A 20310-nucleotide genomic window follows, 5' to 3' on the forward strand; every position below is an offset into this window, starting at 1 on the left:
GACAACTTGATCATTTTGTCAACTGTTAATTTTCAGACTTCCATCACAGGAGTCATGACCAAATGACCAGACACAGTTGAGGGAAAACTAAAGCAAAGGTTAAAGCTGCAGTGCGGGAGTTTACACGTAAATGAACATCTGTTACATTCAAAAGAGCTCACACTATGCTAATTAAGCCTATCAACAGCAGGGAAATCTATTTTCAGGTAAATAAATTTCACTGCATACCAGAGTCATAAATCTGGTGTCTGGTGAACCGGTAGTGATGTGTTTTTCATGAACCAGCAATGATTGCTTTGCCAGAGTTCAAGAAGGGAGTAATCATAGCGACAACAGAGGCAGAATAGGCTAATGCAACTAGGAGTGTGGCAGAAAAACCGAGGAAGGGTCCAAATAAAGTTTCTGATGCTCCAGATAAAAAAGAAACTCTGCAGTTAGAAAAAGGATTACAGTCTAACAAAGAAAGAGATAGGCAGCGAGGAGTTTGGCTTGAACAACAGTGTTTGTCTAACTACTCTCACTGCCAAAGGGGGAGACAAAAGTTCTGCACTGCAGGTTTAACCAGAGCAGAAACTTAACTCAGGGTATAACCAAACTTTCTCCTTTTTCTTCCACAAATGAACAATTGTGATTGGTGTAATATGCCAATAGTTTCTGCTGAACATGAATTGAGGATCACTTTAGATTGCTTACAAAGTTCTTTTCTAAAGGTATTTATTGTTGATAGTGCTCTAATTTATACTCCATTGACAGATCAGCATGCATTAAGATTACATGCAATCAAGATGAGACTATCTTTACATATTGAGCAAAATGCTTTTATTTCAGCCTAAATGTTGATAATGGTTACTTTGTCTGAATACATTTTGAAATAATATGTTATAGCACTCATGAATTTGATTTACTGAATTGATTTTCTTATTATTGGATAATGTAAAACCAAAGAATCATGTAAAGCCAATAAATTTCACATTTATAATATCAGACCCATAGAGTCCAGTTTGATATGATGAGACCTAGAAAAGCTGAACTGGTGATCACTTCAACCTGTGGATAAATCCATTAAGCTCCATGATTCCATTGTGAGGCATTTGTAGATTGCAATTCAGGATGAAGAAGAGGCAAGCAGTGAATCAAACTCCAGCAGTCTTTTATCTCGCTTCATTTTGGCATGTTGCAAAAGGACCTAAAAAAAAGATGAGAAAATATGTTCAAGTTGCATTGAAAGTAAACACTCAATGCACATGTAAGGACATTAATTATGACCAGTTTCACGTTTGATAATTACGTGCTGTTGCCGTTTCCCCAGAAGTTATGGTTGGAAACAGGCATTTGAAATGATTACATACCACAAAATATTTCAGTCATCTGGTGCCAGTGTAGGTATGAGGCAGCTGTGTACTCACAGTGATCAGCTCCTGGTCATTTTTGGCATGCAAGTGTCTGAGGAGGTACCAGCTGGCCACCTGCACCACTGTCACTGGGAAGTCTTGAGAGGAAACATACACCAGCCTCTCCAACAAACGCCTTGTTTCCCTGCAGAAGACATGCTCAGAAATAGGCAAAAGATATAACACGTTCATGTCCATAACTGTTTATTTTTCATCAGATTTTTCTAATATATATAATAAAATAAAACTAGTCTTGTGATTATGCTTGGCACAGAGGAGTTCCTGCAAGATCTCTCTAGGAATTTAGCCAATTCATGATTGGCCTACGCATTCGCTTCAGTCTCTGATCGATGTAGCACTCTAATTAAGTGTCCTGGCAGGTTTGTGAGGTAGTGACAGAAGGCTATTATGTCAGGACAGGAAAACTTTGCTTTGCGTTTCCAAAAGTACTAACATCTTGAAAAGACAGATGGAGGCATAGTGGTAAAAAATCATTTGCATATCGACACATAGCAGCACAGATGCACCTGCAGCTTGCACAAGCATTTGTATATTACCTGCAGCAGGATAAACAACACTGTGAGAAGCACTGACCTAGCTGCCATCTTGGTCACATACTGGAGCAGGGCCTGGAAGAGTTGGGCCATAGGGGAGGAGCCCAGCTTCAAAACCTCAGTTGTGGCCTCTAGTACCAGGTCCTTCCAGTCATTTCCTGGGACACCTGCCTGAGAGGTCAGATCACACATGGTTAAGAATAAAACTAGCTAAGAGAAGCCTAAATAAAAGTTTGATTCATGTACTAAACCTTAACTGTACAGTTTGCTAACAGTGTGCACAGCACCTGCCTGCTCTGTGTCAGTAACTGCTTTCAGAGGAGCAGTGACTGTCAAAAAAACTAGATGATATTTACAGAGTTAGCAAAATGTCAAATAAAAAATAATTGTTTAATTATGGTAGGAAACTATGGTAGGATTCTCTGTCAAGTGAGCAGACGACTAACAACCACCTTCCCTCCAGTTAAATTACAAAAGTAGCTCATTTGTATTTCCATTTGGCCATGGCTGCTGATCCCATAATTCTGCTGGATATTTCCCCACCTGATTTCTGCCCACATGACAGGAATGTAGACAGGAGCTGCCTCTGCCTCTGTGTGTGTGTGTGTGTGTGTGTGTGTGTGTGTTGTCTGTGTGTGTGTGTGTGTGTGTGTGTGTGTGTGTGTGTGTGTGTGTGTGTGTGTGTGTGTGTGTGTGTGTGTGTGTGTGTAGTAATATGTAAATCTGCCTGTTATAATTCTAAAACACTACAAGTCCTTGCTAAAACTCCTGTGACAATTTTAACTAGATGTAGATTCTTGTTATATCCTATGAAAGAACTCACCATACAGGGTACTAGAGCAAGCAGGGCTAGTCGCAGCAGGCTGGAAACCTGGCTGCTGTGCAGGCCGAGCTGTGAGGCAAGCTGCAGACTCTGCCTGTAAGCCATGACTGCCTGGACCAGCAGACCCTGGCTACGATACACCTCAGCCAGCCACTGAACGAAGGAGAGGAGGGCGACAGGATGAGCAGGGATGAATGGGAGTAGAGGTGAGGATGGCAGATTGACAGAAGAATGGGTGGGAGAGGGAGGGTGAGAGGTGAGGCAAGAGGGGCATAGAAGAGGCAATATATATATATATAGGCAATATGAGATAAGGAAATGTTAAAAGAAGAGAGGGAAGAAAGAGAGATTAAAGTTATACAATAATTTTTCAGAGATCATTCCTAAGCTTTGATCTGATAATCACTAAGAAATAATCAACTGGCTCTTGTTTAAAGTTGAAGAAAATATGAAACTACTGGCACAAAAATGCAAATATCTAAAGCAAGTAAATAGATACAATCACTTCTCAATGAAATATTTTTATAATATCAAGAAAGAAGCCAAATGTCTACTTTATTATTTGCAGCAACTGAACTGTGAAGCTTAATTAATTTATCCACAGATAAAACAACTTACAAAAATAGCAAGAGTATTTATTTTCTATCATTACATAAAAGTATTTCCTGCATTTTAACATTTATTTTATTTATATACAGCTCTGACTATGACAACCTGATACTGATACATGACTCCACATTTACGCTGTAATATTTGTGGTCATTAACCATGGCTACAATCTGCGATATGTTCAAAGCCTAAAATAGAGAGCATGACTTCTTTGTTGCTTCCTCCCAGCTGATAGCAATCATTTGGTGTTTGTGCTGCAGTATAAGGCCTCGAGCAAGGACCAGAAAGGGTCTTTGTTAGGCTGCTATTTCAGTGGAAGCAAGGAAAAACTGCTTGTTTGTGGTGCGAAGAAAAAAAAGTCAGATCATTTCAATACAACATGACCTCAACAAGTGACAATTCAAGACTGACACAACCAATACATTCAAGTCTGGTTGAAATGTTGGTTGTTTTTGCTACCTGTTTATGTCTGTGTGAACAATTAGGCATGACACTGTTGGTAACACTAAACAAATGGTGCTTGAAATTAAAAAGTAACAGCTCATTAGTATTTCACTTCAATACAAAGTGCAATCGTAGTATATTAAATGAGTGGTATGAAATGAATGAGCGTCCACTTACAAGCCATGCCCCTAGGTTTGTGGGGTTCATCATCACTGTTTTGTTGAGCTGCTCCAGCACTGAGTCTGGGAGGACAGTACCACCTTTGGCCAGAAGGAGGCGCTGACACTGCACTTGTCTCAGTGACAGCATCACTGCTGGGTGTTCTGGAGAAACATTCAGCACCTGGGACAAAGCAGACATTGCGTGAGAAACACAAGAGTGAAAGGAAGAGGACTCACATCAGCCTCAAACAGATATTACAATTTCTAGAATAAAGTAAATCAGAAAATAATAAGGATGTGTGCGTGTTCATATCGAACCTGTGAGCAGAGGGCTTCCGCCTGCTCCAGATGTCCAGCCAGCACGAGACCAGTCACTGCCTGTTGCAGTACCCAGCCTTCTAAAGTCTGGGCTAGAGGGCGCTCTATTTCCTCCACATTACGCACTGGGAAAAAGAAAGAGACGTCAATGTCTCTCTCTCACACACACACACACACACACACACACACACACACACACACACACACACACACACAGACACACCTTTCTCAGAAACCACTGCCATGAGGATTTTCTCCAGTCCTTGTCTGCAAGGGGCAGAACCAGAAAGATAACAGGATGTGTTTTCTGTGTGGCAGGCACCCATTAATCCCGCCCATGCTGCTGGATCATCTGAAAGTATAGAGAGGAGCGGAGACTATCAGGGACACCATCATATGGAAGAGTGGTTCTCACAGTGGAGTTACATGCATAATACTTCACTAGAACGCCCCTATATTAGAGAATTTACAGAAATCAGTTTCTAGACATTGAGTTTTTCATGACTTCTGTAAGACTGGTTCATTTCACAAGACATCTACCTTTTCAGTGTGTTTGTATGTGAGGTTCGTTGTTTATGTGTGTGTGTATTTATATGTATGTCTACCAGGACAGAGCAGCACAGCTCTCTGCATGGTCTTCAGTGCATTCCTGTGACTGTCCTCTCCAGAGTGTCTTCCACTAGCCAGCTGGTTCACTCCACTGTACAACAACGCCCTCTGCAGGGACACAAGTTCCTCAGTTTAATATACAAACACTGTGGCAAGAATACTAAAGGAAAAAATTGCTTTTCAGGTGTTAAAAAATATCAAATGTACACAATAGATTAAACATGATATAGTTTAGGAATATGGGATTGAATGAATGGCTGTGAGGTAGAAGAATGCAATACAAAGAGACAGACCACACAACAGATATCAAAACACTGCTCCATTTAAACAAAATGATACAGTCAGACTTTTACCTTTCCTTGCGTCATACTGGAGAGACAGGCTACATGGCCGGCCATTGCTCCACCCTGGAATACACAGCAGACAAAACCATGAACAAAACCACTGGAACTGTTCAGCAGCACTACAGCAACAGTGGATGAAGCTGCTTAGTTAAATGTGTGTGAGTATACTAGATTTCCTGTGTTTGTGCTTGGGATGTGTGTATACAGGCTTACATTTGCCTTCCTGGGGTAGTACTGTGGTACCACTCTGGACAGCAGGGCCCACAGAGACGGGTTTCCAGGATTGCTGTAAATCAGACAGAGAAACTTATATATAAATGTATATGTTGCTACACTGTACAGGGAACTGCTGCGCCTGTTGAAAATTCTTCAAGGTACTTATCAGTGGTTGTGATGTTTAAAATAAACAGGGAGTGCATGCATTAGGGTACAGCACATCAGTAGGGTGGTCTTAACAATTCAAATAAGCAGCTTACCTGTGCACAGCTCTGGAAGCCTCTCTTTGCACCGCACTGTAGTTACCCTGCAGGGCCAACAAGGTGCAGGTAAGTAAACATCGCTGCTCTACAACACTCCCAGAGGCTGAACCTTGCTTCAGCAGCTCAGTCAGGGCAGCAGCAGCTAGTGTAGCATCACTGTGGACCAACCCCAGGGCACATAAACATAGCAGAGACTCAGGGATTGGCTCCTTTAACATTGAGCTGTGGAGACACAAAGTAAACACAGAAATACTTTTAAGCTTGCAAGTAAGTATAGCACAAGAATGATCACACATTGTCATCATGTGATAATGCAGTCGACAACAATTTTTGTGCCAAGATTTTCCTCGGCTCAATCAAATGGTCTGAGTAAGCTCCAGCATTAAAGATTTGACAGTTTGCTGTCAATCATCATTCTTTTAAATGCAGGAAACTATCATATTTACACTTCACAATCCTTTTACATAAATCTTTTTTTGTTTTCCTTTTTCTTGTCTTTCAAATTTGGTATTTTTGCATTATAACTTGTGAAAGCAACATTGTTTGGCCACAAGCACCTGAAAAGTCCCTGACTGACACGGAAATGCCGTCATAGCTTGAAAAATTGAAAAATTTGATTTGACCCTGCTCTCAAAAGAATTACAATGAAATACAATACAATTATTTAAGGGTGGATTATCTATCTCTATACTGGCATGAACAGAAAATGGAGACTGGTAAAGAAAACACATTCATCAATCAACTGATATCCAGAAGTTTTAGTCAGTGGACAAGGACAAAAACATACAAAACCACTGGTACAGTTCAGACAACAATGGACTCACCACTTAAACAGCAGACTCTTGGCTGAGTCTAGGCTGCCCTGCCGATGCTGCAGCAGGGCCAGAGCTGTCAAGATGTAAGCTTTTTCCTTCTCAGTGGAAGCCACAGCCAAGGCACGTTCATAGGCTACAGTTCACACACAACAGTTCACACACACACACACACACACACACACACACACACACACACACACAACAGTTCATTCACAGTCACTTTGACATGAAAAGACATATACAATCTCTGATTTCAGTGTGTCTCGAAGTCCTCACCACAAATGCTCTCTGGGATGAGTCCTGCCCTGCAGTAGGCCAGAGCCAGCCCAGCCAGATCACTGAGCTCCTGCAGTGGAGTAGAATTATAGACATGCACTGCCTCCTCCCACTGGCCCGCGGTGCTGCAAAACACACAATGGGACATACAAAAAATGGATTTTGAGGAATTTAAGTATTGTAAAAGAAAGTTCAATAAATGATAAAGAGACAGCTGGTTGTTACCACAAAGCACGGCCATAGCTGCCCAGAGCAAAAGTCAGTTCTTCTGTTGAGGACATGGATTGCAACAGTTCAACAGCTCTGAGAAAAGAGAATTAAGATTGTAAAAAGCGAATTAGAAAACAAATATTTGCCTCATCTGTGAACATATAGAGCCAGTCAGTATAATTCAGACAGACACCTTTGGTAAGCCTGTAAGGCCTGCCTCTTCAGCTGCAGATGCTCATTCAGGTAGCCCAGCATAATGAAGGCATCAGCGTCCGACTGGATCCTCTCTGATGGATGCAAAAGAAACTTGATCTAACACATCACCCAAATATAACCAAGGGATCCGTGGATCCTACATGACCATCAACACATAAATAGATTCTGTACCGGTGTACTTGCTGAGTGCCACCTGAGCAGCAGAGATGGCATTCATTTGGACTATGTTGTAGCGATACAGTTCAGAGTCTCTGTTGCTCTTATCCAGCAGGGTGGAACATACCCAGTAGGCATAACCTTTCACTCCCTCCATCTGTTGGGGAAGGATGAGTGACAGAAATGAGGATGAGGAGCAAGAGAACAGCAGGAAACACAGTCTGACAAAGTAAGGGGGGAAAAAAATCTAGTTTCTGTTTCATCACAGTATCAAAAGACTTATAAGTGAACATTTAGCAGAATGACAGAGAGTTGAAGCCAATATTAAACTGCTTTTTTCCAGCTAATGAGTGGGTATTACAATAGCAACCGCAGTTGTTTTGGGAGGTCACGCACGTGAGTATTGAGTTCAGTGGTGTGTCTGAAAAGATCCATGGTGTCATAGCTTCCCACTCTCTCTGCTATCAGAGCCTGGTAGGAAGGAAAGGAATAAAAATGTAATTTAGACACATAGAGACAAAGAGGTCAAAGACAGAAATTCTTAAATTAAGTCTCATGGATACTAGCACACTGACATGCTATTACTTTCATTCTAATGAAATCTTGTATGGCCCCTCATCAAGTATATATGTCTTTCATATTCCTTACCACTGCAGAAAACTTGTAGCCATACTATCAGATTTTAGCTGATGTTATGTCATGTGTGTAATCATTTATGGGACCTACTATATGTGCATGCGATAAAGAAGCCCTTGGCCACAGTGAATTACTGCCAAATGGCCATTATTTCGACATGGTGGTATTAAAGTGACCTTTAAAATATTGTTTCCTGACGTCTTTATAAGATAAGGTAGGGTGGGGCTCAGTACCTGTCCGATCCAGCAGTTCACATACAGTGGCTCCAAGGACTGGGCAATCTTGAAGGCCTCGTGTGCAAGCTAAGACAATAAGACCAGATTTTAACATTGAAAATGTCAGCCAGCTAGGATAAAAACAAGAAGAATATACAAGGAAATTGATTAAACACACCTCTATATTGTCCTTCTTCAAATACAGGGTACCAAGGTTTGTCCAGGCAACAACATTCTGTAATGAAATATTATAAAGTTCAGTAAAAACCTCAAAGTTTTCTGATAATGCTATTCATCACCAGCTCAAATGTGCTGTACATACACTTGGCTCAACTTGTATGGACTTGATGAAGCAATGTTGAGCCAGAGCATAGTTCTCAAGACCTGATGTGACAGAAGGAAAGTGACAAGATTGAACTTTGTTAGTTCCTCTGAGACAAATCAATCAAAAGTAGTTGTATTAATATGAGCAAAAAGCCATATATACATACATAATTACTATGCATTTTTGTCTTCCCATTTATTTATCACTGAAGCTAATGCTAAAACAATTTTGATATTTCCAACGTATTCAATTCAGTTTTAATTATACCGACCTGTGACTTTTCCCAAATACTAGGTCTAATTCAAAATGCTAGAGACGTTTGTTAATCAGCTGGGGCTATGACTGAATAACTACAGCTTTTCAGACAGAATAAATTCTGAAACATTGGTGTGATGCAATAAAAGATAGAGCTTTCAACAAACTGTAGTTCTTTGTATTATAACAGCGGGCTTGTGTACTTTAATTTCTAAGGGCAGAGCAAAGGGAATAAGACAAAACGTAAGGGCTTTTGCTCTGAAAACACTCTAGTAACATTTTCATTTTAAAATCTTTTTCTTTATCGATTCAAACTCATTTTACAGCAACAGTCCTACACAGAATAAATTAATCTAGTTATGGGACACAGTCAATAAGGCACTTGATAGAGCATTTTTTCTTGAGTAATGAAATATTTGGAGGTTAAGTACACATTGAAAAGTCCATCAATTTCTCCACCAGATGGAGCAGACCACTATTATTGACTAAAATGAGGATGCATATTGTTACCTTTGTTCATGGAAATCACTCCAAGGGCATTCCAGTAGCTGTGGTTCCCACTGTCCATCATGATGGCCTTTTTCAAACACTGAGAAGAGAAAAAACTCTTAGAAGATCACCTCTGGGAGCAAACAATTCAAAACTGTTGTGCAGGATCCAATTAATTACCTGCTGAGCCTTCTCAAGGACAAGAGATTGGGAGTTCTGGTCTGCTTCTGTAGGGCAGGGTAGGCTGGACTGGTGGTAATAGTTGAGTCCTAGGTCATACCAAAGGCTGGGGGCCTCAGACATCAGCTTTAAAGCATGAGCATAGCACCTGCAGACAAAAACATGCACTTACTGTCCAGTATTCAGATTCTATGATTGCCCAACACGTCAGACATTGTGCCCAAGGGCAACAAATAACCCATTATGCCATTAAAGCTATTCAATGTCAACTTTTCACAGAGTAATGATGGTACAGGCAGCTTGGAAAACATATGCCCGTTGGTGGACATACCCCTCGCCGACTTTGAGCATCTGGACCTGGTTCAGCATGTGGCTCTGTGAGTTTGGGTCTAAACCAGCCAGCAGTGCAGGCACTAGAACCTGTGCTCTGTTTGGTGACACAGTGCTGACTGCGGTGCATGCATCTCCCAGCAGCTTCCACAAGCAGGACAGGTCAGGACGCAGCTCCACAGCTCTGAAGAGCACAGAAATGTGAAAGGGTAGATGGATGAAATCGGAGATATTACAGTGTCTGTGTGATACTGCCATGTAACGAAGACAAAGCACTATTTCATATTAAGGTTTGTAAGTTGGATAATTGTCTAAGCATTACCTGAAGAGGTTCTGTATGGCTTGCTGAATGAGATCAATGGCTCCTCCATCTCTGCAGTCCTCCATTAAACTTTTTGCCAGAGACAGCTGGCACTCTCCAAGACCTGAACAACAGACCATAGTCTAATTAAACGCCTAGGTTTAGACAGATGACTCACCAGAGATATGTAATAAAAAGCATAACATTATAACAAATGAAATGCATTTTTACAAACACCTACCTTTGAGAGCAGGAACATAGTCCTGCTGTGCAGTGATCTGCAAGTACTCTGCAACTGCCTCTTTGAACTTGCCCAGGGTCTGTTTGATTGCAGCAGCCTGGTAAACACTGTAGATGGAGGAGGGCTGAAGTTGATGGGCCTTACCAAAGGCCTTCAGAGCAGCTGTGAAGCTTCGGCGGTTTAGGTAGGCCTCACCTAAACACTCCCAACACACCCAGTCCTCCGGGTCTGCTCTCAGAGCTGCCTGTAGACTATAAACATAAACTGAAGGGTCAATAATGCTCATACACTTAAAACATCTAAACCAAGGCAACAGACTTAATTGTTTCAAATTTGAAATTCTTACTCAGCTATGGCCAGTTGATTCTCTCCAGCCTTCAGGTAGTAGAGGCCTCGTCTCATCCAAGCCCATTTAGCTGAGCCTGGAGTGGCTTTCTCTATCACAGACTCAAGTGTTGCTAAGGCGGTGTCCTATAGCATTTGAGGAACAGGAGAGGGGTTAAAAAAAAGGGAAAACAGGGAAAGGGGGAGCATGGGCAGGGTCAAGAAAATAGAAAGGCTCCTGTAAGGACATATGATGACAAAGTGCCAACAACACACTTGACAACTCTGAACCACTCAGGCAACTCACCATATCCCCCTGCTCCATACTAAGATCCACTGAGGCAGTTCCGGACTCAGCATCCTCATTGTCCAACTCAAAGGCCTTTTTATAGCAGCCTCGTGCACGGCCACGATCATTTGCAACCTCCCGGTAATAATGCCCAAGGTAGCGGAATACACAGCCAAGGTGTGGATCTAATTTTGCAGCCTGAAATGGACAAATGAAGCTTTCAAATTAGGATGCTATTCAACTACATTTGACATCTGGCAATGGAAAAAGACAGTGACATTTCTTAAAGTTTATTTGTGGGAAAGTTAAATCCTTTGACACTAATCTTTAATCTTTAATCATCAGCATTTTAGATATAAAATGAGCCAAAGTTTTTATTTACCTAAAATGGACAAATATAATTCTCCCTAACAACCAAAACTTTTCAATAATCATACAAACCTTCAGCAAGTGTGTATGGGCTTTGCTGCGGTCTTTACGGGTCTCCTCTCCCATGTCCCAGTAGAGTTGTCCCAGCAAAAAGTAATACTCTGCACAGTTTGGGCTCTGGGTAGCTGCGTTTAGGAGACTACACAATGGAAGAAAAGAAGTGGAGAACTGTATCAATTTGTAATATACAAATGGACTGTTTTACCTAAGTTTAAGACAGTGGAGTGCCACAGATGGAAAACATGCACATAAATAGAGCTACTTTTTACCTCTGCTCTGCCAGCTGCTGCTGGCCTTCAGCCAGGTGTACCAGTCCTCTCAGTGCTAAACCCTGAGCCAGGTTTGGGTTGGAAGCCACTAGCTCTGATGACACCTATGGAAGATAGAATAGTTTATTTTAATTTGTACCATCTTTGATCTAATACAAGAAACATATTTATCTATGGGGTGAGATGATCATATCATAAGTCGGATATGTTTTGAATTGATTATTTGCTATAATACTGTGTCATTGTATTGTATATGAAATAAATGTGTCATTTTCATAGGTCAAAGGTTTTCAACCTTAAGTGCTTGATCAATCTGTCCTTTGTTAAGGTATGCACGTCCTTTAAGGGCTACTAGAACAGGGTCTTTTTCTGCATCTGGAATCTGAAAAAAATTAAGAACAAACGTAGAAATGACATTTCCTTTCATGTTCTGTAGTGCTACATCCACATGTATATCCATGGTTACGACTATGAAATATATACAATATATATCTAACCCAGAACAAATAAAATACTTTTAACAGTTGAATTTTTTACCCAGTTATGTAAAAAGAAAATTCAAATTCAAAACAATTATTACAAACAACATGCTAAACAAAATGTATTAGTTAATCACATTACCTGTGAAAAGGTCTCCAAAGCCTGGTCTGCAGCCTTCTCTCCTCCAATTCTGACTAAAGTCTCTAGGGTCAGCCTGAGCAGTTTGACCCTCAGCTCCTTGTCTCCAGAAACACACATCATCAGACCTAATAGAACCAGACACCAAAGTTTAGTAATCCTTCTGTTTTTCTTTACGACTTATGAAGTCTGATTAGCAGGATCAGAGATTGTTAGGTTGTCTAGTTGGCTATAGTGATATATAGCAGACTAAACATACCTTGTGAGCATGATGTAGCACTGTCTGAGTATCTGTGCACTTTAAACTGAGCCTCAGCCAGACTGTACCATCCTGTACTGCAGCCCATTTTCTTCAGCCCTAATAAAACAGAGGAGACAGATCATAGGCAGTTACCATCCACTACCACTGTCTTTCTAAATCACAGTGATGGTCATGAAGTGTATGTCTCACTATAAAGTGTTCAGGTGCCTCTTGCACAAAGAACAGAATTCATTCTTTGTTATTGTGCAAACTTGCCATGTGAAAGGTCCTTAATGGCATCTTTATATCTTCCCTCCTGAAGTGCTTTGGTGCCCAGACCTAAGTGACCTAACCCACAGTTAGGGGCCAGATCCAGGAGCCGGGAGAAACTGCTGATTGTATCCTCATTCAGGATACCTTAAAATGGAAATATAACATGTCTTAAGATTGCCTCCACCATATACAAACATACATTCTGTAAAGGCCAATGATTATCCTCAATACTTAAGAGTGGCATTTTATTATAAAAAAACTTGTTCTTGTACTTGTCTTGTTCATAAAATTTAAAATCATAGTACATACATACTCTTACCTGTTTTGAGGTAATGAGAACAAAGGACCTCAAGAGGATAACTTTGTTTGGGGTAGTGGGACAGCATGGACTCACATGCCGCTTTCATTTTGGCTTCTTCTTGGGGCAGCTAAAGAAAGAGCAGATGAAGTGGCATATTTTGATGAATATGAACACTATTGTCATTATATTTCTGTGATGGTTGGTGATACATATGTAAGAGAAGGTACACTTACTTTAGAAAGACATTTAACATAGTCAGCTGAGATCTTCTCGTGTTTCTCTCCTGGTGCCATGAGAACCAAGGTGTTCTCAAATGCTGTGATTAACTGATGACCATGAACAAACAAAACAGTTACCAAAGGGCAGATGTGTGCACTAAAAACAGCATTAAGCAAAATATGATTTTTTATTTTTGTCAGTGTGGGAGAACGTGGAGTTTGGAGATTTTGGATTTTGGAGTTTGGAGAGTTCCACAAGGTGAAGCATTCCGGCTGCTGTTCTGATTGTAACATTTTGGGGCTTGTAAATTGAAGGATATGGACTCTTATGTGTTGCAAAGTGTTTATACATGATGGGTGATACAACATGTTGCAGAATTTAAGTGCACATTTGGGAAATCTTACATGCTGTTGAGTTTCATTGTCCTGCTCTTCCTCATGAAGGCACTCTGAGATGAGCTGGGTCATCTTTTGCCATAGCTGTAGTAACTCTTTCTTGTCCGCAGCGTCTTCCTCCCTCAGCTGAATGAGCTGCAGCCACACCTTTGCCAACTGTCCGCACATACAAATGCATAAAAATGTATGAAAATAACACAAAATACAAATTTTTCATTAGTCCTGACAACATGTTTTTATAATTACATACCTTTAAGTACTCTTTGTCAGACTGATAGATATCTGACAGCTTTGTGATCACCTCATAACATTTCTTTTTGTCTGAGCTGTGAATGGAGAACATAATGAAAATCAGTAACATCACAAAAATATGCAAAACTAGTCAAAATTACAAAATGTTATTTAAACCTAATGAGCACAAGCATATACTACTGAAGTCATCATAATTTTTGATAAAGTTTTAAGAAACGTGTACTAATAAAAATGTTTTCATATCTCACCTGGCATACAGCTCAACAAGCTTCTGATAAACATTAGGTAGCTCAACTTTGAAATCCCACTGATCGGTCTTTTCATAAAGATTGGCTAAGCCCTAAAACACAAACACATTATTAACATGGTTCATATTTAGACACATAGAGGCAAGTATAAAATGAAAATGCAACCTCGTCATTCAGGATGGAAACATTTTTAAAAGGAGTGAACCACTGGGCAAGCTCAACTGATAAGACATTATCAGTAAATTAAGTGTTCTAGGTGTAAGACATCTAAGGAGTAGTGTAAGCAGTTACCACTACACTTTAACATCTTACCTGCCATGCCAGTAGCTGCTCAGGCTCCAGCTCCACTGCCTTTTTGTAGGCTGACTGTGACTGATCTGGTTGGTCGAGTTCACTGGCTGCCAAGCCGATGAATACCCATGCATTATAGTTGTTCTTTTCAAGTTTTAAAACAGCCTAAAACCACATTAAAGAGAGAAAAGTCAACTATACAACATCTCTACGCAAGAGATGTATTGCCTCATTCAGTAGCCATATTCCTTGGAACAGATGCATCTAGACAGCAATAATATAATAACAATATCTCATGTTAATACCTGACATTCCTCAGTATATGAGATACTTTACCTTGCAGCTTTTCAGAGCCTCTTTGAATTCTTTGTTTTTAATGGCCTCTCTGGCACTTTTCAGTGCTGCTTTCACTTCTTTACCAGACATCTTGTGATTATCTAAGTATGACAAAGAGACATACTAAGAGAAATACTGTCACGTCACGCTGAGTCCAAAATAATAACACAGCTGTTAGCCTTATAGCAGATGAACTTGCAAACTACATGGGCTCATTTACTCTAACACCAAGACTGAACAGTTGACAGCTGAGTTAACAAGGCAAACTTAAAGTAGCTACTTTGTATTGTTAGCAGTGTTAGCTAGCTAAATACAATTTAGCATTAGCTGTTAGCTTGTCAGGACCTACAAACTATGTACTTTTGAATAGGAGCTTGTTTCAAACCTCAATCCATATATAATATGTATTCAGTTGATTCCGTTAGCTGTTACCTATATAGGTTTTGGAGATGTGAACAAAACTGTTTACGTTGACCGCTTGCTCTGCACATGTTCAGTAACACGGAAGTGAAAGAAAAGTACCCACACCTACTCTGAATTTTCAAAATAACATTACTTGCAGTTTGGTCCAACTAAGAGTGCAGATGCAAGACGGGCTGATAATAAATATATATACTTGAGAATAGCAATAATAACAATACAAAAAACACAAAAATGAACAAAACATTCGTTTATTTCCAAAAAATTATTCAATGATGAAATTATGATTAGAAGAAATGTAATATACTTTAATCAAAGAGTCCAGCTCATAAAACAACTAACACCTTAAAGTTAACCATCATTATAAATGCAGAAATATCACAAAGAGTCATAAAGCCACCTGTCAATAGCTCTCTCATTGGCTGATACATCCTGTTGCCAATCTACATGCCACCTGAGATTAGCAATGACCTGACTGTAGTTTCTTCCCAGACTATTTCGCCAGGCACCAAAGGCTTTTTTATTATAGAGATGGACAGTTGTAGATACTTGTGGATAGTCTACAATGCTCCGCAATAACTTGTCCAGATGCACCTGCACATCTGGGAATTTGAGAACCACATTGTTAAGTTCTTCCTTGTCCAGTGTAAGGTCTGCATAAAAGAAATGAAGAACAGAAAAATCAAAGAGTGATTTATGATAGCTTTTATGGTAGCTTTTTCTTAACAAAAACATGTGAATAGTGACTGAAGTTTAGTTTCTGAAGCTAGAAACTCACCAAACAGCTGGGGAGGGACACTCAGGCCATCTGCATAGGTGATGTATTTCCACCTTCCACTTCTCAGCATGTATGTAGAAGCATTGACATTACAACCATGGTATTCACTCAGTACCCAGTCTGGATGTTGCTTCTTGGAAAAAGTACTGGACTTGGATAGCAGAGGAAGAAGGGAGTGGCCACTGAGATTACCTACTGTTGAAATACCAGCAATTTCTGCAAAATACACAAGTGTGTTATGTCAAATTACAAATACTGAAATCAAAATCTATTAGTGCTTGTATTCTGTTACTTTTACAGACCATAGGCATACAGTTCAAATCCCTTTACATCTTGACAACAATAACACTTTTATCCTGGCTTGGCAGTTTCATGATTTATAAACTTTAATATACATTTAAATTCTGTGTTATCTGTCTCCTTCCTTACCTAGCACAGTGGGGTAGAGATCAACCAAGGACACAAGCTGCTTGACCTTTAGGTCAGACATCAGCCCAGGCCCCATGATCAGCAGGGGAACATGGGAACTGCCTTCAAACATTGACATCTTGTAGAACTGCCGGTGCTCCATGGCTAGCTCGCCATGGTCAGCCGTAAAGATCACAACAGTGTTGTTCAGGAGTCCGGTTTCTCTCAGAGCTGAAATGACCTGGCCTGGTGAGACAAAGGGTGTGGGACACACAGAGTAAGCACTGAGCTTCTGCTGGATTTGAACTTAAATCAGTCGAAATACTTTATTCAAACAGTAACAACAGGACAACATGGTGGTAAACAGGATGTATCTGCTGACTAAGCTGATGTACTACAGATTAGATAGACTCTAATATTGTATAGGTCTTTATATGCATTTAACTTTGAGTCGAAAACGAGTAATGAATAATATAGAGCATTTAAGAGAACAGAGAAGAGTGCTGCAGGTAGTGTGTGGGTTTTCATTGGGGCACAGCAGAAATAGCTCTTAACATTAATGACACTTTCATATAACTGTGCCTCCAAAAACGCATTCACAGAAGGTAAAGTCAAAATCTCAATATGTTCTAACAGGCTGCGTTGAATTAACAGTAGCCCTGCTAAAGAAATTCAGTGCAATTTGGACCGAAAATTTGATCTATTAGTATTATTGATACACCTATAGTCTAGGTACCTGCTATTGCCTTGTTTTATAGCGAGTGTGGCTGTGCTGCAAACACTGTCACAGAAAGTCTCTCTCTAATACTACTTTACTTTAGTACTTGTATTTTTGTACATGTTGGGATACTGTAAGAATGGTAACTCTTTTTTTCTACAGTACATGTGGGTGGATCTGTGCACCTGCAAAAAAACCTGCTGCTTGCTGGCTGGTTCTGTTTTATTTATGATATCTTGGAAGCAGGGTTTGGTTTGAACTGAAACCATCTCTATGAATCCAAAAGACCATGGTTAAGTCAAAGTTGGCTGTCTAAACCACAAATCATTCTAGGTGAGATGGCCGCTAGTGAATTGCTCCTGTCAACTGACCCAGCATGGCATCTGCTTCAGCACACATGGCGTAATAGAAGGCCCGAATGCTCTTGACTTCGTCCTCAGTGAAAACACCACTGCAGTTTTTGGTGAAGGTGGAGTAGTAATCAACAGGGTGCATGACAGACATGGGCAGCCATTTCGGAACAGTGATGAGATCAGAAGACACCTGTGTGCGTAGAATAAGGAAACAGGATTTCACAGTGATTTCTATAAAGTGATACAGTGTAATTCTGCAGAGAGAGGATTAAAAAAAAAATCAGGGACAAAACAAGCATGCCTTTTTGAGCCAGTATGGTGAGGTGAGGAAGGTGGATCCTCCTGCGGTGGGACCCAGGGATTTGGTTTTGTAGGGATGAGGTAAATTGAGGCCAAGGTAAAGAGCAAAGGGCTGGTGTGAGGATGCAGCTGTTTGGTGGATCCACTGTGTAGCCTTGTCTGTGTTTTTCCAGTCTTCTCTCATGATCCTTACTGTTGACATGTTCCCAACAAGTTGCGTAACTGGCCGGCCCTCTTGGCGCAGGAGGAACTGAACGTCTCTTGTCCAAGCCTCAACACGATTACTTCAGGAGTTGCACAAACACACAAAGACACTAACAAAATGCAGGCAGTGGACGATAAAGATGATTCACACTGTTCTGGAAAATATCTGCCCACACAGACAGTCTGTTATTGCTTATTACTCATGCAGTGGGTTAATGACAGATCTTTTGTATACATAGGTGTGTGTGTGTGTGTTATATTGATCTTAGTTTGGTGAATAAGAAAAAGCTAGTGATGGTATTTTCTTACCTGAAACCACACTTATCAGGTACACAGGCCCTACTTTACAGACACCCTTGTCCAAATCCCTGACCATATCTGCCTACCTGACAGAATGACTCCCTGAGGTATAGTCCAGCTTGCCCATCATCTTGGTGAGATATCCATTCGCCTCCAGAAAATCCATCCATGTGGTTGTATTTGCATCTAGGCACTTGTAGTTGTTCCATGACTGAGTGAGGTGAACAAACTGACCGCTCCACATTGCTGAGAACAAAGATTAAACATTTAAAATACATTTATTATTCCACCTGTATGACCATGTTAATTACCTTAACATCTGTTTAACTGCAATTAAAAGGGAACTCCCCAGTGCATTTTGGTGGGTAACTATGTGGGTAACTTACCTGCTCTTGAAGGGCAGCAGATGGGAGAATTGGTGTAGGCACTGAGGAAGGTAGAACCAAGCTCCCTGAGGTAGTTTATATATGGCAGCTGTACAACTTTGCTACCAGGTTCAAAGGTCAATCGCCCATCCTCAAGAAACAAGAGAAATGACATTCAAACCACAAACCCATGAGACGGATTATCAAGCAAAGACTAAATGTAAAAATATACAACATCTGTCCGGTGTTTAATGTTGAGCTACAGCTCTCTTCTCTCATTGGGCTGCAGTCTAATAAATAAACAAACGTTACTCTTATCGTGGCAGTAAAAAAGTACTATACTGTAAATTAATCCATACTTACAAATGCATCACTCATCACCATCACAATGTTAGGTCTGGTTCCAGTTTGGCAAAAACTTTGACCATAATTTTGAAACAGGAAAATCAAAGCAAGTACTAATATATTCATGATTTACTGTTGCACAAAAAGTTATTTGACAGAAGTGGAATTCATCAGAGCACACATTAAAAATATGTTCCTCTTTGCCTGCAAGTGCTGGCTACTTCGAGTCTGAGGAACTTAAAATAAACATCCCGGTAACGCTTTCAAAATAAAAGCGTTCTTGTGTAATTTAAAACGAAGTCCAGTCCAGTACTAATAATTATCTTTTTTTTGTGATGAAAAGAGATTTCAATTACAAACACAAATATTTAACACCCATAAAAACTGCCACCAATCATCCCAAACAATAATCAGAGAAGGGTGAAAAGCTTTCAAGCCACCTCTTATTTAACATGTAATGGCAAACTGAAAACTCTAGAGGGAAGCATTTATCTTATAAAAAAAATGCATGCTGCACAATTTTTGTTGAGTCGGCATTATCATGACCACAACTGTATACTATTAGTGCATTGCATAGTGATAGTATCACATTGATGTATGTCTATATGTTTGTGAGAAACTAAATATTTACTTAGCGAGTGAATGTTAAAATCAAACAGTATAATACCATGTGTGATTGCAACTGATGGGTTGTTAATGAGGTATTATAAAATAAATACGATTTATAATTCTTTCGTTTTAAATTGTTTTGATGATTGGACTTTAATCATAGGCTATGTTATCCAACTTTAATCATATGTCATCTAATGGCGTTGATGTTTGCTGCCATGGTCCTACAGACACAGACGTTTCCTGTAAATACCTACAACAGGCAAATACTGTCACTGAATGATATTGTACCGTAATTAATCACACTGAATTAGAACTGAAGGGGATGTTATTGGCAATTATCAATTGTGCGTTGAAATCAATGCGCTAGTGATAGTGCTATTCAACAGGTGATATTGCAGCTCATTTCAGAAACCTTGATGGCCGCCAGGTGGCGACTTGAGCCTCAGAGTTGTTTTTCTGTAAAACTGTGAGTTCAACACAATGAGAAATCCCCTCCTCCCATATGTGCATGGATCATTTTAATCTTAATCCAAAAACAATATATGTGATAGATTAGTACGTAGGGATCTTTTCTGGAAGTCTGCTCAACCACTACCCCTTAAACCTACATATTATCCAGCAATACTACAGTGCCTGTGCTGCAGC

General features: G+C 40.1%; 2 protein-coding genes across 3 annotated transcripts; both read right to left on the minus strand.

Moving 5' to 3' along the window:
* Nucleotides 1-61: 61 nt before the first annotated feature.
* On the minus strand, nt 62-15352 carry ttc37 (tetratricopeptide repeat domain 37). Of its 2 annotated transcripts, none has more exons than XM_022751527.1 (41): nt 15295-15352; nt 14863-14963; nt 14548-14691; nt 14236-14327; nt 13986-14061; nt 13745-13891; nt 13355-13447; nt 13140-13248; nt 12824-12964; nt 12566-12664; nt 12310-12434; nt 11984-12070; nt 11689-11792; nt 11432-11558; nt 11009-11188; nt 10724-10848; nt 10378-10628; nt 10158-10260; nt 9837-10019; nt 9506-9653; nt 9347-9425; nt 8579-8640; nt 8435-8491; nt 8275-8343; nt 7802-7876; nt 7421-7562; nt 7227-7320; nt 7049-7126; nt 6824-6948; nt 6557-6680; nt 5730-5954; nt 5467-5539; nt 5263-5316; nt 4906-5017; nt 4524-4652; nt 4301-4425; nt 3999-4163; nt 2769-2921; nt 1986-2116; nt 1407-1536; nt 62-1186 (listed from the first exon to the last, which is right to left on the minus strand). In XM_022751527.1, the coding sequence occupies exons 2-41, from the start codon at nt 14950-14952 to the stop codon at nt 1106-1108; spliced, it is 4707 nt and encodes a 1568-aa protein (XP_022607248.1). In that variant the 5' UTR covers nt 14953-14963; nt 15295-15352; the 3' UTR covers nt 62-1105. The 2 variants fall into 2 exon arrangements, with proteins under 2 accessions (XP_022607248.1, XP_022607239.1); XM_022751518.1 differs by having other exon boundaries at nt 15248-15345.
* A 242-nt stretch (nt 15353-15594) lies between these two features.
* Nucleotides 15595-19258, minus strand: arsk (arylsulfatase family member K). The gene is made up of 8 exons (XM_022757546.1): nt 19072-19258; nt 18730-18859; nt 18430-18589; nt 17841-18123; nt 17558-17729; nt 16490-16714; nt 16061-16276; nt 15595-15935 (listed from the first exon to the last, which is right to left on the minus strand). Exons 1-8 carry the CDS (start codon nt 19177-19179, stop codon nt 15661-15663), a joined length of 1569 nt encoding a protein of 522 aa, XP_022613267.1. The 5' UTR covers nt 19180-19258; the 3' UTR covers nt 15595-15660.
* Between the last annotated feature and the right edge of the window lie 1052 nt (nt 19259-20310).

This window comes from Seriola dumerili, unplaced genomic scaffold, assembly GCF_002260705.1.
Source record: "Seriola dumerili isolate Sdu_G_001 unplaced genomic scaffold, Sdu_1.0 BDQW01000017.1, whole genome shotgun sequence".
NCBI lineage: Eukaryota > Metazoa > Chordata > Actinopteri > Carangiformes > Carangidae > Seriola > Seriola dumerili.